Source organism: Dysidea avara, chromosome 4, assembly GCF_963678975.1.
Source record: "Dysidea avara chromosome 4, odDysAvar1.4, whole genome shotgun sequence".
In the NCBI taxonomy this organism is placed as follows: Eukaryota; Metazoa; Porifera; class Demospongiae; order Dictyoceratida; family Dysideidae; genus Dysidea; species Dysidea avara.
In genome coordinates, this window is record NC_089275.1 from 20,165,189 (window position 1) to 20,189,667 (window position 24,479).

The 24,479-nt window shown below is 37.3% G+C and overlaps 1 protein-coding gene across 4 annotated transcripts; it reads left to right on the forward strand.

Moving 5' to 3' along the window:
- Window positions 1–776: 776 nt before the first annotated feature.
- Window positions 777–23,444, forward strand: LOC136252975 (adenosine deaminase-like). 4 transcript variants are annotated; one of them, XM_066045560.1, is made up of 11 exons: window positions 6,987–7,111; window positions 7,162–7,240; window positions 14,114–14,175; window positions 14,231–14,356; window positions 14,405–14,649; window positions 14,696–14,814; window positions 14,863–14,934; window positions 19,432–19,533; window positions 21,964–22,028; window positions 22,210–22,339; window positions 23,202–23,444. In XM_066045560.1, the coding sequence occupies exons 4-11, from the start codon at window positions 14,241–14,243 to the stop codon at window positions 23,313–23,315; spliced, it is 963 nt and encodes a 320-aa protein (XP_065901632.1). In that variant the 5' UTR covers window positions 6,987–7,111; window positions 7,162–7,240; window positions 14,114–14,175; window positions 14,231–14,240; the 3' UTR covers window positions 23,316–23,444. The 4 variants fall into 4 exon arrangements, with proteins under 4 accessions (XP_065901629.1, XP_065901631.1, XP_065901630.1 ...); XM_066045557.1 differs by lacking the exons at window positions 6,987–7,111; window positions 7,162–7,240 and adding an exon at window positions 777–913; XM_066045558.1 differs by lacking the exons at window positions 6,987–7,111; window positions 7,162–7,240 and adding an exon at window positions 6,884–6,931.
- Window positions 23,445–24,479: the final 1,035 nt, after the last annotated feature.

Genomic DNA, 24,479 nt, shown 5'->3' on the forward strand with positions numbered 1-24,479 from the left:
GTGTGCCAGTGTGTGTGTGTGTGTGTGTGTGTGTGTGTGTGTGTGTACGGCAAACTCTATACTGTACTACACATGCACCTTCAGCTGCTCTTTTCTATCGATTTGGCACAATGAACTACGTAGCCTAACAGGTGAACTTCAAATAGGTGTGCACTGATGTTGACATTGAGCCTGTTCTGGATAGTAAGCCTCTTCAGTTTGCTACTGCTAATCGGGAGGATGCATATGGTACACATCTCAAAGTGGTAGCATGGTGGGGTCATACAGACAGCATGCATTTTTTGACATTAAGGTGTTCAACCCCCATGTTCGTGTTCTCTTTTGTCCCGGTGCTATGTATCTAATGAGCAAGAAAAGATCGAGTCATGCATGTTATGACTAGAGGGTGAGGAAGGTTGAGAAGGTACAAGCACAAGCACCTGAGAAGGCCATGTTTCTCTCCTCTGGTTTTTTGGCATGGGGCTATCTGCTACCACAGCGGTGTACAAGAAGCTGGCTTCCATGTTGGGCTGACAAACGGGATATGAATTATAGCCACACTGTCTGTTTTGGTTGAGATGTAGACTTTGCTTCTCTCTATTTAAGGTCATCATGTGGGGACATAGCTACATAGCTTTTCAGTGCATCGTTCTTAATGCTGATGCCCTAGAATAATTTTGTTTTCAGTAGTTGGTGTCATCCAGCTGTCCAACTTGACAGCTGAGTAGTCGGTGGCATTCCATCTAGCCCAGGAAAAAAATTGTACGTGGGTCATGTGATATACAGCCAGCTTCTGCTGTTACGTAATTTTGTGGTTGAACAAGTTTGGACACACCTGTAACGCACCACTCTACAGGAACACACATAATCTGATAAAGGAATGACAACTCTACCGCCGCCAGACAACACACTCCTATACCGTTCAATTCCAAAGGTTAGTCCATAGATAATATACCTCGAATGCAGGGGTATCGAAACAGAGGTTTACACGCTTAGCTATAATCTCTTATCGATAAGCGCCACCGCTGAGAATAGGTTTGTGAGGACAAAATCTCGAGAGTATAGAGTTGGTAGGTAGGTCAAATATTTAATATTAAACTGAAAGCTCCGTCAGAAGCACATTTAGCTACCGTACGCAAAGAAATTTTGACACAAGAAAAATTTGACGAATTCACACTTCAGCAGATTTGAAATTGCCGCGGTATACAAAACCTGTACTTTTAGGCTCCCGGCCTTCTGCTGGAATTAAGATTTTGTCGACCAGTCTTGACGAACTCAGTTATTATTATATTTATTACTGTGCAGCAATCAAAAGATTATAACGCACAGGTGTGATCATAAAAGTTACTTACAGGTTTTTGCAATTGAATTCATCGCCTTTGCGATTGAATTCGTCCCGTTTGCAATTGAATTCGTCGGTTTTGCAATTGAATTCGTCCCGTTTGCAATTGAATCCGTCGGTTTTGCAGTTGAATTAGTCGGTTTTGCAATAGAATTCGTCGCGTTTGCATTACAATTCGTCATAAACAAAACGGTTCCAAGAAACCAACCGTTCATTAAGAGATGAATTATTTATGCCGTGGAGAGTTACACTTGAGACACTAGAAGGTAATTGAAGCTGGTAGTACGCGAAGTTGATAGCTGTCTGACAAGCTAATTAACTTGCTCGCGAGTGACCACACCCATCGCGAATGGCGTAGTAGAGTTTGGAATGTTGCTAGATAGGGGTCTTATTATAGAGGTGGTCTTATTATATAGGTGGTCTTTGTTAAGAGGTAGCTGTTTATATGAAGTTTTGACCAATTTTAGTTTTTCAGTTTCAGTTTTTCCGTTTCAGTTTTCAGTTTCAGTTTTCAATTTCCACTGTTTCCAATGTCCCCTGGATAGGCTGTAGGGGAAGAATTATTGCCTTATAAAGAGTTGTTTACTACTGTTGTACTTGAACAAGTTCTTGTAGCAGCTGCTACATCATGTTTTCGTGTTTCCTCCAGCTGCCATTCTTGTTACGGACGAATTTAACTGCAAAAGCGACGAATTCAATTGCAAAACCGACTAATTCAATTGCAAACGGGATGAATTAAATTGCAAAAGCGACGAACTCAATTGCAAACGGGACGAATTCAATTGCAAAACCGACGAATTCAATTACAAACGGGACGAATTCAATTGCAAAAGCGACGAACTCAATTGCAAACGGGACGAATTCAATTGCAAAGTCGCCGAATTCAATTGCAAAAACCTGTAAGTTATTACAAAACTCATTAGGGGTAGAGGAATTAATTACATCAGCAGGGAGTTGGTTCCATAATTTGATGGTTGATGGGAAAAAGGAAAATTTGTATGCATCAATTAGAGTCATTGGTTGGTGATAGTAGCCACTCCTTAAACTTGAAAGTTGGGTTGGTTCAGGAAGAAACTGGACTGACTTCCTTAGTTTTGTAACAGTCTGTGTAAATTTGTAGTGTAAAGTAGGTTGAAATAACTTTTAAAGATGCTTATAAACATTTGATGAATTTACTGTCAAATTTTTTTGACGTCAAAATTTTCTTGCATGCGTATGGTAGACTATGGCTGAAAAATGAATTTCCGATACCACGTCCCCTTATATTAATTTTTGTATTTTGTTATGCACCTATCAAAGTTTTGCCCCATCTACCCCCATGTGGGCAAACGAGAGACATAGCTAGGGGATTAAACAATTATCTAGGCCCAGGTGCAGGGGGTTTAGACAATGATTGAAACATAGGATTGAGATTGTTCCAATGGAGAAGGAAGGGATTAGACCTACAATTTTACCCCAGTGTAGGGGAATTAGACTTGGAATTAGGTCAAAATCCCCTCCTATTCCCCCCTCCTTGCCTGCATAGGGCAAAACTGATAGGTGCATTATTATGTACAGTAGGACCTCCATTATCTGAACACCTGTGTGCCAGTTCAGTCATAAAAGTGTTCAGATGAGTCACTTTTTGGATAAATGAAGCCCATTCATTAATACTACAATGAAAATAATTAAAAGCTGGGAATAAAGATCGCTGAAAAAAGTAAACAAACAAGAGTCAAACAAGCCAGCATGTTAAACACCCAGAGATCTCTATTTGGACTCAATGAATATGGTATAGAAGCAAGGGAAATAAACAGTAGTTTCTCCATAAATTAGGGGCAGATAAGTACTGAGAATGCTTCTATATAAATGTTTATTTGAGTCCAAATAGAGATCTCTGTGTGTTTAACATGCTGATTCTTGTTTCTTAACTTTTTCCAGTGATCTCTATTCTCAGGTTTTAAAACCAGGCGTCCACTCACAGCTGGCAAAGGCCAGCTGTGGGCGCACCTGGTTTACTGAAGTTGTTTTCGTAAAAATGTGTGCGTACCTATCTACGTATCTATCTATCTATCTACCTATCTATGTTTGTCCATGCGCACCCACGTGAGCAAATCCTTTTAGTGGTGAAAAGCAGTCAACCTATGAAATTAAACACTAAACGAAGTTCGTATTAAACTTGAGCATAGACAAGTTTGTACTGAAGCAATTTCTTTTTGCCGGTTTGAAATACGGGTCACAGTGTAGCGACTCTCTACAAACTTCATGAACTACCTTCCCATTGGGTTCTTCGTGCATCTAACAACTGAAAAACACCGTAGAAGGCTTCTGAGGCAACTAAGAACTTCCTTTCTGATTGATCACAACAAGTGGTGTTAGATAATAAAGAAAGTGACTCATGTAATGTGCTATCTGGTGTACCACAAGGAACTGTTCTGGCTCCATTACTATCTTTGATTTACGTCAATGACCTTCCTTTACATGTCTCAAGTAAAGTCTGACTCTATGCTGATGATGTCATACTTCACTCAAATATCTACTCTGTGGAGGACTGCCATCAATTACAATGTGATCTTGACTCCTTAACACAGTGGGCACACAAGTGACTTATGACCTTTAATCCGATTAAATGTGAATTCCTATGAATAACAAACAAGATAAACATTATACCCATAACATAACAATTAATATGAATTTGGTGAATGCTCTATTAGAGTCAGTGAATACAGTCATTATGGATTTTGGTACTATACAGAGCATTTCAAGAATACCTTTAAGCAGAAATGCTTAACACAGTGCTATATACACCATAAACTTCATTTAATAACAAATCACATTATAGAAGTAAAACGTGTCAGACGTGTCGCCGGTAGTGGTGTGAATATAGTTTACAATTGTAGGGATTACATTAGCTAGATAAACAGTCATCTAACCACTCAATATGTAGCAAATAAAGTGATTGTAAGTATATAACTGCTGCTGATATGAGCACAATTATTTTGAGTTACTCCAGTTACCCATTTTTTAGATTTATTTTTATTACAGCAGCACAGCAATCCTTCGAAGAATAATTGTAGGCTTTGACGTTTAGAGTATTATTAGTGGTATTGTGTGGGCTAATGAATTCATTGCAACTATGAATCTTGTTCAAGATAATAGTGGCAACATAGTCCAGACTAAATGACACTTATAACCATATGAATGTATTTCATTAGTTAGATAAGCTACTCGTTGATCAATAAAGCTGTCTGCACATAGCTTTCAGTACAACTATTTATGACAAGGCCATTTAAAACTCTCTAATAGAGCAGTCTTTCGTTTTCAAGTATTGAATAGTTGGTAATGCCATTCACTTACCAAATTGACAACTCTACAATCCAAGAGGTTACTCATGCTGAATATCTAGGTGTAGTCATTAATCAACATCCTAACTGGAACGAAAACATAAAACAAGTTGCTAGTAAAGCCACCAGAATTAATGCATTCTTACATCGTAATCTTTATCAATGCCCTCCCACAGTTGAATGTAATATTTATAAAGCAATGGTTCGCCCTGTTATGTAACATTAATTGATTAGAAGCTGTACAGAGATCTGCCGCAAGAATGTGTTATAAAGACTTTTCTAGATTCTCCAGTGTTTCCACAATGTTAACTGATCTCGATCTACCTACCTTGCAGAGCAGAAGAAAAAAATTAAAATAACAAATGCTGTATAAAATCATTCACCATTTTCACTGATATTCCAGATGATTGCTTAACTCCCGTTCCCTCCTTTCTATGAAGTGGCTACTTTATTCAACTAAATACTAGAGTGGACAGTTGTAAATTTTCCTTCTTCCCTTCAGTGATTAAACTATGGAATAGTCTACCCCAGAACATTGTTAACGCTCCCACATACACTGAGTTTTGTAATGATTTGGACACTTTTACAATTACACCTTTGCACTATAATCGCACATGATTCCTGCACAGTACACAATATAATAATTATACAACCAAGTAGCTACTAACAATAATATGAAATGCGGTAAAAATTACATCATAAATAATTAAATAAATAAATAAATAATGTTTGAGAAAACTACAAGGCCTAAGGCTTCGCACTCAACAGGAATAGAATCCATGTTGAATGAAGAGACAATCGTATTGTAGAGGTGATAGAAACGGTTTAATGCCAATCAAAACAGCTAGCATGTGATGCCCATTAATCGACCAGGCAGTGTATAATCACACATGATTCCTGCACAGTACACAATATAATAATTATACAACCAAGTACTAAGAATAATACGAAATGCGGTAAAAATTACATCATAAATAATTAAATGAATAAATAATGTTTGAGAAAACTACAAGGCCTAAGGCTTTGCACTCACTGGGAATAGAATCGAATGAAGACATAATTGTATAATCGTGGAGGTGATAGAAATGGTACGACGATTCTATTTAACACTGATCAAAACAGCTAGTACGTGATGCTCATTAATTGACCAGGCGGTGCAATCTAGACGAAGAACCACTGATAATTTGTTTTTGAAAGTGTTACCAACTGGCACACTAGTCTCAAGTAGCCATGCCAGCTGCCAGTGGATGCATTCTGCGTAAAGAAGGTGATTAAGGCCATGCCCGACACCATTACGAAGGAAGTTTGTGGCTATGCCAGCTGCACAAGACAGGGAACAGTACATATGTCTGTTTGTATTGTTTGTTTGTATTTTATATGTAAATGCATTGTAAAGAATGCGGTATGTGTTCTTGCATTGTTTAATTACTTGTATTGTATATATTTCCTTCACCTGGCTTACTATAGACTCTGGCTGGCTTGGTTGTCTTCCTTTATCAAGTTCACCTGGCTTGCATACTCTTAACTACTACAGTATTGTGTATCTCCTGCAAGTTGTGTATACATATAGTGCGTATCCATCACTGTGCCATTGCCATACCACTGATGAACCGTATTCAGCTACTGGTGACCTCTAGTTGATGTTGATACTGTGCTGTATGTTGGCTGCATAGCTGAATAATTTTCATCTTTGGTGATGTTGCCAATAATGTATTACTAATAATGTATAATGGTTCTGCAATAATGCAATAATGTATAGTTCTCTCTTGTATGTTTGTATGTATATATACTGTGTACACATCACTATGTCATTGCCACACCAATGGTGTACCGGCACTTAGTTATTGGTGGCCTCTAGTTACAATGCCACTATTGTGTTATATCTGCATGTCACTATTGTGACATATTGAGTTGATTTTGGATCATAATTTCTATCGTGCTTTCATGCACCACCTAGTCATGTGCATAGCCTCACCAGAGGATTGTCGCATTGGTGTACGCACTTATGAGGGGGTTGTCATGTTGGTGTATGTACTTGGTTGTATGTGACCCGGTCCTAGTAATTATACAACCAAGTACTAAAGATAATACGAAATGCGGTTAAAATTATGTCATTAATAATGAATGAATGAATAAATTAATTAATCAATTAATTAATAATTAATAAATAAATAATGTTTGAGAAAACTACAAGGCCTAAAGCTTTGCACTCACCGGGAATAGAATCCATGTTGTATGAAGAGACAATCATATAATGGACGGCTGTTTTCGTGGAGATGATAAAAAGGTACGATGATTCTATTTAACGGCGATCAAAACAGTTAGCACGTGACACCCACTAGACAAGCGAACTACTGTTCATTTGTGTTTGAAAGTGGGCGACAGCGACTATTTTGATTGGAAGACGAGTGGTTGCTACGCTTAATTAATAAACAGCATGATTGGAAGTTGCTACTAATCACTGGAGGTTGGTTAAAACACTTTGTTAGTCTTGTTTCTTTAGTCTCGCGTAACTAGGGTACCTTCACTAGTGTATGGGATGGGAGAAAGCCTCACCTGACAGGCCATTGTGCAAAGAAGGTGCAGTTTCTAGCTGGTAAGTTTGTGTGATGATGCATAGCTCTCCGCCTGAAGCCTTTTAATGCCAGGATTGCCCAGACTGATCACTGATATGGGCCCTGAGAAAACTACATAAATATTCACTGCTAAATTGCATCCCACGTATTGAATGCTGATGGAGAGAACAAACACAACATACACAAAATGTGCCCTTAGGCTGATAATTGCTGTGTACATGGTCGTGCTTGCTATTAAGTGCTATTATTATATGTAACTAAGTCTGTCGCCATCAGCAATGCTCCACATACTTGTGCACACTGACATATCCATGAAATTCTGGTATTGTATTTCAGTCATGTTTGTTCTCCAATTTTTTTTTTGGTCTTGCAGCATATCCACGGCATCTTGTCATCATTTTAGTACAAATGACCCAGCTCATGTTAAACATATACATAACTCAGATATCGGTTGTAGGTGACAGACAGTTGAAATACTCTGCTTTTATCCCAATCTTACCGTGGTCTGCTCTTGGCAACTCCAGCCATGTCTTAATCCAGTGCTTTAATCCATCCTCATTTAAACATATCATGTAACACAAATTGTGTACAATTGCATAAAATTAATGTAATAAATATTCGTTGGATGTTTTGCTTTTAGGCGTCAGATTCAATACCATAATTCTCACAATTTAAAGTGCAATGTCACATTCTCACATCTCCATGGTCAGATAATCACTGATTGTAATTGCATACTAATGCATCCCTTATGTTTATATGTGTATTACTGTGCATCTATTCTACCTGCACAAACTGTGTTGGCCATGCACTGTTTGTACATGCCCCATTAGTAGGTTGTCCCATTGGTGATTGTACTTGGTTGTATTTGACCCGGGCCTAGTAATAATAACAATAACTAGGAAATGCGTATCTCTTCGACTCAAAAAGGGGCATGTCCCTACATACACGAATGAAAATGAAGGGTAGCCTTGAGGTTTTGTAGAGAATTTGCGGGAAAAAACACTATAGACAAACTATAAAACAGTTGAGAAGATACTTCTGTGCGTAATAAGTTGTTGAAAGCGGTTTGTTCTAATAAATGTGCTTCCTTAGCAATACATAACAATGTAATTAGAGAATTACGAAATAATTCACTAATTATGAAATCTGAAGTTACAGTAACTGCATTATTACAAAACAGAAGCCTTAGTTAAAATATATTTCCAGCTATGCAGCTAAAGTAGCACAACATCAACTATGCTGGAACATTTAGGATGGGACACCCTTAAAAAAGGCGCACGATAACGAGACTACAAACGCTATTTAAATTTTACATAATGACTATGCTCTTGAAATCCCACACCACTATCTCTATCCAACAAGACACACCAGACAGTATCACCCCCAACACTTCATTATTCAATATTCACCTACTGTAACATATCAACAGAGCTTCTACTCAAAAACAATTAATGATGGAATAACCTAGCGTAAGCAATCAATTATTGGCCAGGTTGTACACCAACCTTGTTTAGAACAAGACATGCACAAGCTTTTTACACCCAGCGATAGGCAATTTAATACTCTAGGTGTCCACAATGTACCAGCTCCCCAGGCACTGGCATTCTTCAGTAGCATCTGGCCAAATACAGTAGTGTACGGCATCAATTATCAACCGTTGACATCGTTTATCGTCCACTCGTTAACTTGCGTACATCGATTATCATCCGGTTTGAGGTATTTCGCTTGGCATTCCCACACAATTCAAAACTAAATCTTGCCAATAGTACAAAATAGTCTACCAGTGCTAATTGTAATTCCACCAAAATTACAAGTAAGTCTTATGAGCGATTTTCGAAATACAGCTAAATCAATTTCTAATAAAACAAACACTTCAGTATTTTAAACACATTTTAAAACAAATTACACAGCACTGATATTTCATCAAGAATGTTACAAAGGTCAGCACAGTAGTCCTCGTGCCACTGAGAAGAGCCATAGCTACTGTGCTTCCTGCCGTACGGCAATGTAACCACTGACATACAAGCTCTTTGTCCTTATACAATAACCAACAACTGCTATCCACTGCGTATGGGATTCTTATCCACTAGCTTCTGAGCAGTGTAACATATCTTCCACACTTGACAGCATGTAACAAGCCTCCAACCTCTAAAAACCAAGCATACTGTAGTCGATGGTGCCTGAAAGTAGGTGTATTTTATTTTACAAACATTCTCTTGCTCTTGTAATCAATTCTCCTGTTGTTTAGATAGTCTTATAAGATTTTATTTTAATTTCTGAGCTAATTCCTCCTATGTATCTCCATGGTCATCACTTCCAACTATTACAGAGGATCCTTCCTTCTCTTTGCCCACACAAATTATCAGAAACTGCTGTCTCTCTACAGCCACTAATCCATCATGGTTAAAACTACCTTCAACAGTACAAAGGACACAAATTCCAAGTCCCATCAGTGGTGACTTCCTCGAAAACAGACACGTATACAAGGGGTCCGCAACTCCCTTGAAATCTCATACAGCCCTCTTTGAAATCTTGTTGAAATCTCTGCTTTTGAAATCTGAAATCTCTGAAAATTGTTGTAAAGTTCTGTATATTTCCTGTGTACGTCTGTATTTGCAGCGTCACGTATGCTATGTACAGCATTTGCAGAAAACTCAAGAAAGAATTCTGCGTATTTCCTGTATACTACGTATCACGTGATGCTATTATTCCTGATATCTAAGATTTCACATGTTCTGAAATCTTGCCATAATTGCTTGAAATCTTGAAAAATTGCAAAGATTTGAAATCTTGTACAGAATTTTTTGGAGTTGCAGACCCCTTGCACATATATGTGTAAACAAACATTATTCCACTGAGAAGGGTGATTATTCCGGCAGAGTCATTCACTAGGGCCTTTTGAATTACTGCAGTCAGTTTCTTCTTACGTCGAACGTCGTGTGTAAGGATCAGTGTGCACTACAACAACAGAAAAAGTTCAGTATGATACCATTTTCACGCCAAGAATAACAGACTAGCACATAGAAAATAAGTCATAAACAAACCTGTCATCATTCACCAACAGTACAACGTGACAGTAGTTGTTTTAAACTGTTAGGACAGCAAAACAAGGCAGCACGAGGTAGCTTAGTGTAGCGAAACTCCATGTTTGAATCCGGATTCCATATGATGATAATAGACGCTGAGTTGACCGATAATAGACGTTGGTCAATAATCAATTGCTTACGCTACCCACCGCAATAATTGAACATGATGATTTGAACTTATTTACTGATAACTTACTAACGTTACTATAGACTCCTAAATCATTGTACGTAGCTAGCTAATACATGTAAATCTTTGTAAATTCTTTTTTTCCTGGGCACATCAGCAGAGCTGCCTGCCCAGTAATAATAAATAAATAAAACTTGTTAAAATAGTTTGTTTACTTTGTATAAATATGGATCTAATCCAAAAAGCCTAGTTACCATCACAGTCATTTCTTAGTTGCCAACTTGGATTTCACATCTTTTTTCACCCTGAATTTTTTTGGGGTGCACTCTTTTTTTACAACTTGGATTAGATATATCACTTCTTTTTGTATTTGTATACCCCAAAGCCGGCTTTGGGGCTTTTTAAACCTGTCTTTTTTTTCTTTACCACAGGAAGAAGAAAAAGATTTAAAGCAGATTTTTAATACTTTAACTATTTTATCAGTAGTTATACAAGTTTTATATATCTTTATTACATACCAATTCTTTCCTAACTAGTTTGTAGCTGATCTCTCTACTGGGTGAGCTGATTTCTTTATAGGGTAACTTGTTTGTAGCTGAACTCTCTACAGGGTGATTTGCTTTTAGCTGAACTATCTACATTGTGTCTAGTTTCTAGCTGATCTCGGGTGACATGTTTCTAGCTGATCTCTCTACAGAATAACTTGTTTGTAGCTGAACTCTCTACAGGATGTCTTGTTTCTAGCTCTACAGAGTGACTTGCATGCTCGTGGCTGAATTCTCTACAAGGTAACTTGTTTCTAGCTGGTCTCTCTACAGGGTAACTTTTCTCTATCTGAACTCTCTACAGGGTGGTTTCTTTGTAGCTGAACTCTCTACAAGGTGACTTCTTCTAGCTGATCTCTCTACAGAGTGACTTGAAATGTAGCTGGAACTCACTACAGTGTAACTGGAAATGTATTTGAAGGGTTACTTGTATCTAACTGATCTCTCTTCAGGATGGCTGCTTGATTAGAGTGAATGCTCAGTCTATTAGAGTATCTTGATCTCGCACTTGCTACTCAGAGTTGGATTTCATGTTATAGCTCTGTGGCTTTAAATCTGATTCTTCTCAACTATTGAAGTGCCTTTCTAAGGTGATTAATCCATCTATACATCGATTTTCAAATCATTCTCCTGAGCAGTTTTTCTGGTAGGCATGGCAAGTGTTCATTTTTTTATTAGCTAATCTTGATTGCGTAATTGTTTAATATATTTCTTTGTATCTTCGTGGTCTTTTAACTCGATTTCTTTCAAACTACAAAAGGTTTGAGGTTCAATAGTTAACCTATCCATGTACCGATTTTCAGCTTCTTCCCATAAGCTGACGTCTCATATCTCGGGAATGCTTGAAGTGATTTTGCTGAAATTTGGTTTGTGGGGTATTGACATAGGTGGGCGTGTCCACAGCAAAAATCGTAGTGCTTCATAAAGGCAGCATGGAGTTACGAATCCATGAAAATCGCATTTACTTTCTTCCTGTCAATATACTCATGGTGTTGCATGCCGGCTTCTTGGGCTGTACGACACACTACCGTGTGTCTTGATACTTAACATGATAATTAGAGGTGCTGGTGGTGCTTGATATTACTCAGTATCAAGTCAGTCATCATGTACATTAGCATTAGTAGTTAGCTAATACTATCAGTGTTATCAAACACCAATGTATTGTTTCCTTAGTATTGAATGTATACTTTGTACTACACAGCTTTGATATATCCAACTATAGGCAACATTGTAGCATGCTGTGGGTAGCAGTAGTATGGCTTCAGTCAGGTGATTACAATAAGTCGAGTACCCAGTGGTACACAACAACATTGTTGCTCTGTTATGAACTTAATTATACTGTGGTTATAATTAATAAAATGTAGGTAAGGCAGTGCAAAGTGTTTCTGGTCCTACCAATTCCCCAAAATTGACCAGGTGACCAGGCTTTTTTTTTTTTTTTTTTTCTTTCTTTCTTTTTTTTTTTGCAACATTTTGATGTGGTACACTACATTTGACATAGCAGTACATGGAATTGTAGGGAAAAACAAAGTTGATGTATAAAGTTGGTGCATCTTTATAAGAAAAAAGTGTTTACAAGACATGAAAACATTTTTGGTTTTTAACCTTCTTGAAGATTAAGCAGAATAACCTGGCTGTTTTTACCAGTTCATTAAATGAGCCATTACAAGGGCGCATTTGAAGACTCACAGTGTAGTACCCGATCTAGTTTTTACAATGTGTTTCAGGCTTCGTCAGGTTGTAGTTGAGGATCTATAAAACCCGAGGCTGTACGTATATTTCTATTGTGTCTGAAGTCCTATGTTCAGCTTGAAAACAATTGGTATATATCTGAATGTGTTTTATCACCCAAAAGGCCAAGACCAACAATATGCTAGCTAGTTCAGTAAATAGAGCTTTACTTGCAAGAGTAGTAGTAGGTGGCAGTTAAACCAAGTTTGCACTATATCGAGTTCATTTAGTAATATGGAGCCTCTGCCTCTGTGTGCCGAACTCTCTTCAGGTCAAACTTAATCACATCAAAATAGTATTTTGGGTGATATAACCAGTCCATATAGAACTTGCATGAACATAAGGGCACATAATACAGTATCCTGTCCATGTGGTACCATCGACTTAACAATAGATGTTGTACTTGATGATTCTCCATCCACAATCGCCATCTGTTATCTTTTCCATTAGCCAGGAGGAGATCCACTAAAGAATAGTCCCTTGTACACTATAGAATTTTGATTAACTTTCTAATTGTTCAGTAGTCAGACTGTATCAAAGACTTTTAGACTTATAAATCAATTTGCTGCCAGCTATTCACAGATCATTGGATCTCATCCAAACAATCTGGGTTTGGCACAGAGATTAGACCTAAATCCATGTTGTAGATGCTTTAGAAGTGATCATGAGTACTATAACTTGTGGTCGAGCTCTATACTGCTGCATTGGCCCCAAATGGTACTTTCTGATTTACATTCAAAGTCATTCCAGTGTTTGTATTACATACTGTGTAGCCTAAATATTTCAAGTGGCATTTTTGAAGTTGAACAATGTTACCACCTAATTTAATTTTTTTGTGGATTTGCAAACACTTTCAAAATGTATTGGACTATATGGAGGTCTAAATATTTCAAGGATAAAATTTTCACTGTTAACCCCAAAAACCTCGAAATCAGCAAAAAATTACTCCCTTAAAATATTTAGGCTATACAGTACACATGGATTATGCAATTATTGCACTATATTTAAGTCCCAATCATACTGCATGAATCTCTTAAATCACAGTGTGGTGATGAGGTATATCTCATTTGTGACTGAATTTTGGAAAATCACCCTTATGGGTACATTCAACACATTAACTATTTATTTCTGAAACACAGCATTATATATGATTAATTCCTACACATTTAAGGGTAGAGACACCTTGAATTACAAGAAAATTTTTAGAAACATTTGAAAAGTGTTTTCTGCTATTAGCAACACCATACTAGTTTCAAAAATTCTAATTGTTTCAGGTGCGACAATAAAAGTAATTTTCCAAAATTTTATGTATATACAAGCATAGGCATGTAGTTCACTGTGGATGTCTGTATTAATGTCTGTATTAGTGGATATATATGCCTTTTTTCATGTGCATATGAATAGGTGGAGTTACATATTCATTTAAATGGTGCTTGCCAACTAGAGACACTTATAACCATAGCCAGGTAATCTGGTTTTTTTGATGACATGAGTGAATTATTAAAATGTACTTGATTTCAGGGAGCGTAAAATGCTTTTACCATTTAATAGCGTAGAAGAATTTTCGAAACTTGTTAGTTTGAGTAAACCACAACAATCTTTGACTGATTTCTTAAAGCCATTAAAAACTGTCCTGGATATTATTGGGTAAGCAGTCGCTTCACAAAATAAATTTACCTATCTTATTTGTGTTAGTGGTTCATGTAAAGCACTAGAAATGGTGGCATATGATTTTATGAAGACTAGACATGAGGCAGGAGTGCTGTATGCAGAATTGAGATTTAATCCTGTAGTGTTAACACACTCAGAGCTTGCAACAGACAAAGTTGCACTGACTTGTGATGAAGTGATGGATGCTGTGATTTGTGGACTAGACAAGGGAAGAAAAGAATTTGGAGTAGAATTTAATGTGATTATTGGTATTCTTTTCTGGGCACCAGGTTAGCATGACCAGGTGCCAGGTTTTACTTGTATATTGATACATAGAACAATCTGCTGAAATGGTAGAGTTAGCACTGCGTTATCATGATAAGGGTGTGGTGGGAATAGATATGGCTGGTGGTGAGACGTATCCCATACATCAACTTCACATTGATGGTTTTAAGGTATCAAAATGTATGTTGTATTTTGACCATCACATGCGTACCTCATAGAAAGCTAAAGAATCAGGACTACACATCACTGTTCATGCTGGGGAAGCAGGACCTGCAGAAAACATTAAACGGGTATCTATAGTACAGCTATTATTCAATAGTTGTAACCTGGGCATGGATGATTTACCTGATATCATATACACAAGCTCATGCAAGGGCTGCAGGGCTGAGGGCTAGTGTGTATATATCGGGCAAACCACAAGTGCCCATGTTATTACTAATAATATACCACTTTCACACCTCACTTCAAAAGGAAGAGAAGAATTCTATATAGCACTGATGTCAGTGCTCAGTGAGAAACAGAAGTAGTATATCCAATAATTATAAACATATTATTCATGACTACTCATGACTTTAGTTTATTCACGGCTATTAACAATAAGTACTACAGTGTACTTAAAACTTGTGTTTTGGTTTTCTATGCTTAATTGCACTCCCACAATCAAAGCTCTCTGTGTGCTCTCTTGTAATTACACTAATTTTTGGGCCTCGGTAATGCCTTGTCTTTATTTGTACATAAGTTATCCACAATCGAAATTCACATTGCCCAATATAAATATGCTCAAGAAGCTGCCTGCAGTTTCCTACACTTGCAGATGTGTCACCCGAGTGGAATAACATGGGCACTTGTGATTTAATGTACATACTTACACTCTGGTCTATGGTCCTCATGCTTGTGCATATATATCAGGCAAGTCACTCATGACCATACAGTACTATTAGATGTCAAAGTAGTTTCAAAAATATATCCCTTCAAGGAATTATTTTTGATATACTGTACGTTACCTCCATTTCTAGTTAATGCATTCCAAGCATTTTCAGAAATCATCAGATTTCTCTGAAAATTGTTATCTCCTCTACTATAACATAGTGATGGAGGATTAATTGTAAGTTTCAATTTTGTGAATAGCATTAAGAGTTGATATGTGGACTTGGAAATAAAGGTAGTCTGTTGTTTTGAGGTCACAGGCTATAGTAGAGCGGCATAGCACCAAAAAATGGGCGTTTCGTGCATTCTGTGATATGAAATTTTCCACACAAACTGTGCTCCTCGTCACATATGTTTTGTGATGTAGAACCATCACAGATTTGACCTTAATTTGGTGACCTTTAGAACCATTTTTTCACTGAAAATTGATCATTTTTGTCTTTATCTCCCTGAGGAATTATTTTACACTGGTATCAAATTAAAGGTGTTGATCTAAGAACTGTATTGACTTTTGTTTGAAGTTTGTATCTCATTCCACTGCAAAGTTATGATCTTTTTTGTAAGTCATAAAATTCTTTGCCCTTGCGGTATAAATTACTAATGGGCAAGTATAATTCGTAGGATTTCATGGTTAATATAAATGATCACAACTTTGGAATGCAATCAACAATTGACTTCAAATAAAAGTCGAGTAGTTCGTTTTAGCTGCACCTTTAATTTGAAACTGTGCAAAATGACGCCTGAGGGAGATAAAGTCAAAGCGATGAAATGTTCAATACAAAAATGGCTGTAAAGGTCACCAAAGGTCAAATATGCAATGGCTCTATATCCAAAAAAATAAGTCATAAGGAGTACAACATATATGGAAAGTTTCATAATTGCATCAAAAAGTGCACAACTATTGCACTATGCCGCTCTACTAGTAGAGAGATTAGCTATAAAAAAACACTTTAGAGAGATCAGCTAGAAAAAAGTTAGCCTGTAGAGAGTTCACTACAACCAAATTACCCTGCAGTGAGTTCAGCTGCAAACAAATCACACTCTAGAGAGATCAGCCAGACATCAGCTAGAAATAAGTCACCTCGTAGAAAGACCAGCTAGAACAATGACACCATGTAGAAAGTTACAAATCACTTTTTTTAGATCAGCTAGGAACAAGTCACCCTGTTGAGAGATCCGCTATAACAAGTCACATTATAGAGAGTTCAGCTACAAAAAAATCACTCTGTAAAGAGAACCAAAACAAAAAAATCACAGTGTAGAGAGATCAGCTAGAAAAAGTTACCCTAGAGAGATTAGCTAGAAACAAGTTACCCTGTAGAGAGTTCAGCTAAAAACAATTCACCCTGTACAGAGATCAGTTAGAAGCAGTTTCCTTGTAGAGAGTTCAGCTGCAAACAAATCACCCTGTAGAAAATTCAGTTACAAACAAATTGCCCGGTAGAAAGATCAGCTAGAAGAAGTTACCTTGTAGAGAGTTCAGCTACAAAGAAACCATTTTGTAATGAGTTCAGCTGCAAACAAATCACCTGTACAGAATTCAGCTACAAACAAATCACCCTGTAGAGGGATCAGCTAGAAGAGGTTACGTTGTAGACAGTTCAGCTATAAACAATTCACCCTGTACAGAGATCAGTTAGAAGCAGTTTCCTTGTAGAGAGTTCAACTACAAACAAATCACCCTGTAGAAATATCAGCTAGATTAATTCACCTTGTAGAGATTTCAGCTACAAAGAAACCACCATGTAGAGAGTTCAGCTGCAAACAAGTCACCCTGTAGAAAATTCAGCTGCAAACAAGTCACCCTGTAGAAAATTCAGCTGCAAACAAATCACCCAGTAGAAAGATCAGCTAGAAGAAGTTACCTTGTAGAGAGTTCAGCTACAAAGAAACCATTCTGTAAAGAGCTCAGCTACAAACAAATCACCTGTACAGAATTCAGCTACAAATAAATCACCCTGTAGAGAGATCAGCTAGAAGAAGTTACCTTGTAGACAGTTCAGCTACAAACAATTCACTCTGTACAGAGATCAGTTAGAAGAAGTTTCCTTGTAGAATGTTCAGCTACAAACAAATCACCCTGTAGAAAGTTCAGCTAGAAGAATTCACCTTGTAGAGATTTCAGCTACAAAGAAACGACCATGTAGAGAGTTCAGCTGCAAACAAGTCACCCAGTAGAAAGATCAGCTAGAAGAAGTTACCTTGTAGAGAGTTCAGCTACAAAGAAACCATTCTGTAAAGAGCTCAGCTACAAACAAATCACCTGTACAGAATTCAGCTACAAATAAATCACCCTGTAGAGAGATCAGCTAGAAGAAGTTACCTTGTAGACAGTTCAGCTACAAACAATTCACTCTGTACAGAGATCAGTTAGAAGAAGTTTCCTTGTAGAAAGTTCAGCTACAAACAAATCACCCTGTAGAAAGATCAGCTAGAAGAATTCACCTTGTAGAGATTTCAGCTACAAAGAAACTTCCATGTAGAGAGTTCAGCTGCAAACAAGTCACCCTGTAGAAAATTCAGCTACAAACAAATCACCCTGTAGAAAGATCAGCTAGAAGAAGTTACCTTGTAGAGAGTTCAGCTACAAAGAAACATTCTGTAAAGAGCTCAGCTGCAAACAAATCACCTGTAGAGAATTCAGCTACAAACAAATCACCCTGTAGAGAGATCAGCTAGAAGAAGTTACCTTGTAGATATTTCAGCTAACCCTGTAGAGAGATCAGCTAGAAGAATAGTTACCAGTTACCTTGTAGATAGATCAGCTGCAAACAATTCACCCTGTAGAGAGATCAGCTAGAAGAAGTCACCTTGTAGATAGTTCAGCTACAAGCATATCACCCTGTAGAGAGATCAGCTAGAAGAAGTCACCTTGTAGAGTGTTAAGTTACAAAGAAACCACCATGAAGAGAGTTCTGTAATAAATATATGTGTTATATATATATAACTTGTACATTTACTGATAAATTCAAAAATATTTAAAGTATTTAACATCTGCTTCATCTTTTCTTCTTCCTGTGGTAAAGAAAAAATGATAGGTTAAAAAAGCCCCAAAGCCGGCCATATTTGGGGTATACAAATATAAAAAGAAGTGAAATCTAATCCACTATAGCCAAGCTGTAAAAAAAAGTGTGCGGCCCTCAAAAAGGCTCTGGTGAAAAAAGATGTGAAATCCAAGGTGGCGGCCAAGAAATGGCTGTGATGGTAGGTTAATGGCTTGATTACGACAATTCAGGTGAATTTGGTGCCGAATCCTAGTGGAGGAGGCAATGCAAATTCACCTGAATTGCCGTAATTAAAATTTTTGCCATTAACCTACCATCACTGCCATTTATTGGCCGCCACCTTGGATTTCACATCTTTTTTCACCAGAGCCTTTTTGAGGGCTGCACACTTTTTTTACAGCTTGGCTGTTTTGGATTAGATAATTATACTAGAAATGATATCACTGTAACCACAATTGCTTCTTTAGAAAAGCATTGTGTACAGGCTGTATAACATAATAAATATTTCATGAATACCAGACATAGCCCATGCTTTGAACTTACATCAATGTATTGAGATACATTTGTAGGCGAATCCTGAGTGGCCATGGTATAAGTAGTGTATACCGCTTGTATGAGCTCACCTAATAGGTGAAAAAAAACCCCCACTAGTTTTAATACATGAAATATATGCACATCTGATGTCCTTGGTCTTGCAGCTCTCAAACTTGGGCATAAAATTAGGCAAATCCCTAGTGACTATTACATACTACCTCAATTTCTTGTAAATGCATTCCTGAGCATTACTGTATGACCTTCTCTTCCCTTTGAAGTGAGGTATGAAAGTAGTGGTTACCTAAATCATGTTGCATGCAGGCAATTGAAGTACTTGGAGCTGAGAGGATAGGCCATGGCTACAATATAGTGGAAGATGAAATGATTTATGAGGCAGCTAAGAAATGTAATATTCACTTTGAGGTAATTGTTGCTAATGTACCTTAATTCATTAAGTATGTTTGTAAATTTCACAAAACCTTGTTGTGTGTGATTGTTATTTAAGTAATACTTGTACTGTATAATTGTCTGGTTAAATCCCAGTGTTTGGGAGTGTCAAAGTGTAGTGCTGGGTGATAGCTAGCATAAATCTAGACAAAGCATCTCTGCTATACTGTGCGATAAGTATGCACCTATCAATGTATTTCCCCACCACACCACACATCCCCACCCCCCCCTCTTGGGAATAAGTGGGGCTTTACAGGGGAATTGATATGAAACTGTTGTCCCACTATGGGGCATTTGACAATTGTTCATTAAGTGCCTAAGTATGTTATGTTGTAACTTTCTATGCTATGTCAAATCCCAAGTAAATCCCCGTGTTGCAACTGGGGCCAACGCTGGGGATTTGACATGATAGGTTTGCCCTGCTATGGGGCATTTGACATTCAGCTGTGTCAAATCCCCACTATAAATCCCATATATGCCTGAGGGGGGATCCAGCCAACAAACTTTCTCCAGATGACCTCTGGCTCCATATTTCTTTTCAAAGTATTTCTCGTCACTTGCCAGTCTTTCTAGCCAACCTAGCATGCCATATAATGCCACTCCAAACTCCACCACCCCCAGACAAAAGTGTCTGGATACTGCTGCTTCGTAAAATCATCCATTGCTATATAAACATAGTGACTCTCTAGTACAATCTGGACTAAACCTTGTTGTCACCTACTGTACAAGAACTCAACCATGCACTTACTTACTATCCATAAATTCAGTACAAACGCTGGGATATATATTAAAATAGTTATATCCTGCATACTTAGATCCTGACTTAGATAAAATATCATCAAGACACACGACTAAGTGTGTTGTGCAGCCAAGAAAGCTGGCGCTCCACACCATGAGTATATTTAGACGAAGAAACAAAACATGATTTTCACGCATACGTAGCTCCGTGCTCCCTTCTCAAATTGGAATTATTTTTATACTGCAAATGCCCTCCACCTTTAGCACTCCACGTACCTAATTTGAGCAAACGTTCCTAGCGCAAACATGAAATATAAGCTTTCAAAAATTGGCTTGTTTTTCATTTAGGGGGCTTAGATTATTCTTTTTGCACACTTCACAAAAACCATTATAAAATGTAAATGCGTAGCTCCATTTTCTTGAGCTTTGGTACACTTTAAGAACGTACTGTGGTACAATTACGTACCAAGTGTGGTACAACTCTGATTAATAGTCATAGAGATATGGATGATTATTTGCATTAAAAAAGGCCGACTTGTTGTCACGCCTACAGGATAAACTGCTTATGGGAATAACTTAAAATTTGGTATGCTAACCATCATAGCTCAAACCATTTGTGGTTTAAAAGAAATTGCAGTGGCAGCAATAGAGTTACTAAGCAAAAATCAAATGGTTGGGTCGAAATACTCTAATAGAACAGTCATCATGGGGTAAAAGGTGCATGAAAAATGTGACCGGGTCTGCGAAAAGGGGTATTATAGCATTTGAACCAAGGACCCCCATACTGAAAACCCAAATCCTTAACCACTGAGCCGCTGCTATCATGGCTGATCACCTCACTTAATTTCTACTTTATTATCATCCACATCATCACCTTTGATTTCACAACTTTTATAACCCAGGATTTTTGAAGGCTGTACCCTTTTATATATAAAGCTTGGCTATTTTTGCACAGATTATTATTACTTTCAGCCTTGGCTAGTTTCATCTCGGTATCATGTATAATACATAATTATATGTAGTGATGTTGCATACAAGAAGAACCAAACCCTTAAATGCACCAGTGCTGTTTTAAAGCATATACTGCAGAATTCCACTGATGCACTGGTGTGGTTTTGTTGACTTCTGTTAGTCTTTCGAGTCTACAGAACAACCCAACGACAGTATGAACACCCAGCTACTTTTTTTCACTTCTAGATAGCCCAGCAACTGACCTACCTAGTAAAGCAACACTGAAAGTATTGTACACTACTAAAACATTACAGAAAGAGTTGCACACCTTTCAAGCATAGTCCTTTTCTGGTGGTCCTATTGAAAAACAGCATTCACTTTAGGTTTTTTGGCATTGATTCCTTCAGATCACATTACTTTTACAATATAATTTACGGGCATCTGATTGTACCCATGCACAGAAGACCTTACCCCATCTTTCAAGCCTGAGATGTGGCAACCATTGGTGCATATAGTTTTCTTTTTTCTGTCTACTCTCTACCCCCAAAGACTTTTTTGTAACAAAAAAAAAGTATTGCACCCCTCAGTATTTTCTTGTACTAATGTAACTGGCCTCCATGATCACACCTGTGCCTTACAATCTTTATGATCTTAAAATAAAATATGCTTGTGATGGGATATGACTCTAACTTATTTATGTAGTGTCCATGTATATAGGTGTGTCCCTTCTCCAGCATTTATACTGGTTGTCAAACATTGGGTAAACCTCATGCAATACAAAGGTGAGTAGTTCTGAGATACTGTATGCATAATAGGTAAGGAGTTTCTACAAAGTTATTTTAGCCCATAAGTACTAGATCAGGTTTGAAAAAGTTTGATCAGTGTTTATACAACCACATTTACTAGATCTGGCCCCCACCAATCTGTCCTATAGTGTCCTATGTGGTATTATCAATTTTATAGGTTTAGTGATGATGAGGTGAACTTTTCTATCAGCTCCGATGATCCTTGTCTCATGAAGAAGACCCTCATTGATGATTATGTTATGGCTAGTGATGTGTTAGGCCTAGACTACAAGCAGATAAAACAATCTGTAAGGTGTACATTTTGTAGAAATTGACTGTCTCTGGCATCTACATGTGTAGTATTAAAATATATTTTTGTGAGGATTTTCAAGTGACCTAAATATAGATACCCTTGATATGCATGTAAAACTCAGAATGACATAACTGTTTGTTCATTGTTGTATTACGCATTTATCATAACAAGTTGCAACGTAATAATGACTAAAGTTTGATGGATTTGACAAATTGAACAATGTGTCAAACTGTATTTGCAGCTCATTGTTCAATAGTAACTGCATGGTATATTTGCCCAACCCTTATCCGCTGTTTCTATTATGTTTTAAGCAGTAGTCAAAATAAAGCCTATTATACATGGTCAAGATAATTGTGATTTCAAAATAATATGTTCAAGAGTTGATTGTTTTATTAGAGTATGTCAGTCTTCCTGACTGTTGTATTAGAGTAAGTGATCCATTAGAATGTTTCAATCTGGGTGTAAATAATCAGCCAAGAAATAGTAAGTGTAATAATAAATATCATTTTATGAAACTGATGAAGATATAATGCAGTGTATTCATTATTTTACTGTGTGTGTGATGTGTGCACTATTTAGTTAGTTGAAATCTTGAAAATTGTGGTTGATCTAAATATTGTGCATGCCATGCAGTATATAATTGACGCAAGCATAGCTGATTTTCCAAACTTATACCAAATACTTACTCATCAAAATTACCCAAGTCACACATATTAAGTGATTATTCTGAATAGGTTTTACATATGACTGACTGCACAATACGTAGTATTGGCCAGTACTGTAAGTCTTGGTGACTGTACTTTAGTGATGTTAGCTATAAAGTTGAACACATTACGGCATTGTTGTGATATTTGAAGGTACTGAATGGTGTTGATGCTGCCTTCTTATCTGATGATAGAAGAACCTTGCTGAAGGAAAAAGTTATGCAAAAGTTTACTGAAGTTGAGAAACAGTATAACATTAATACGTAGCTGTAATATAATAATTATATGTAAAATCTTACATTGTTGATGTACTGCATTGGTAGATATCAAAGCCAAGCCTCTAATATTTATGTGGGTATATGCTATAGCTATGTATGCTAAAGAAAATCGGATATGGATCGATATTAGCAGGAGCTTGTACGCTGTGAAGGTGCATGCTTATGACCTCCTGGTATTAGGTGGCAATTTTGGTATACTTCTACAACAAAACAGAAGATAACTCGTTGTGAGAAGATCTACTATCTCCAACCAAGCAGTCCACATTGCTGCTACAGTTGTACATTGTATACATTCACCCAAAAGAACTGTACAAAGACAGTATGATGGTTTTTGCTGTAAATACAGGAACTGACAGCCCTATGCAGAACCATGCTCTTCCTTCAAAATGGAGATATTTCTAATGCTGTTTCCCATAATCTGTCAGTCACCTCCAAAGAAATACAAAATAGGGATTGGAATCAGTGGCGATTCTACAGGGCTACACAGAATTTCAGGGGAGTCTACAAGGGGTCCGCCATGCTACCCCAAGAAGCTATATATATATATATATATATTTTTTTTTTAAATTTGAAGGCGTTCAATATATAAAATGGCTTTGAAACATGTAATGCCAATCTATATGTATATCGTTGGTCAAAGGCAGATGCCTTGTTGTAATCACCATTGATCACTTGCTTTTTTAATATTAATAACAATACACAGTGTTGTATGGCATGCATGTGGCAGGATGCTGATGAATCACCAAGTCGGTGAGTCTATGGGAAAAGCCTTGTGGGTGTTCTCTGCTAGTATTAAGCAAGCATACATGCTCAAATCCTTTTAGAAAAAAATAGTTGATCTTTCTACACATTCATTGGGGTTTTTAAATTTCATGTCAGTTGTAAACTAATTCCTGCAAACCTGAAGGATGAAGCAAAATAAGCCTTTAGTGTTCTAGATATTGATCAGGATCTGAATTGTTCACAAAATTATCTGAAAGCTTACCACCGCCCTTATGCAATATTTCTTCATGAGAAGTGGACACAGTAAAATGAATCAGGTATAGACATGGACTGACTGGTGGACATGTCGCTCACTACCTGCAGTCCTGCAGAAATTGAGCAAAGCCTTCAGTTCTATATATAAATGCTGCTGATGAACCAGACAAGTTGC

What these genes read in the sequence shown, in the direction of transcription:
- LOC136252975 (XM_066045557.1), top strand. Translation starts at nt 860, where the DNA reads ATGACAACTCTACCGCCGCCAGACAACACACTCCTATACCGTTCAATT. An exon ending in ACACTTATAACCATAGCCAG is followed by an intron (nt 14,176 to 14,230) that starts GTAATCTGGTTT and finishes ACTTGATTTCAG; the next exon opens with GGAGCGTAAAATGCTTTTAC. An exon ending in ACAAGCAGATAAAACAATCT is followed by an intron (nt 22,340 to 23,201) that starts GTAAGGTGTACA and finishes TGATATTTGAAG; the next exon opens with GTACTGAATGGTGTTGATGC.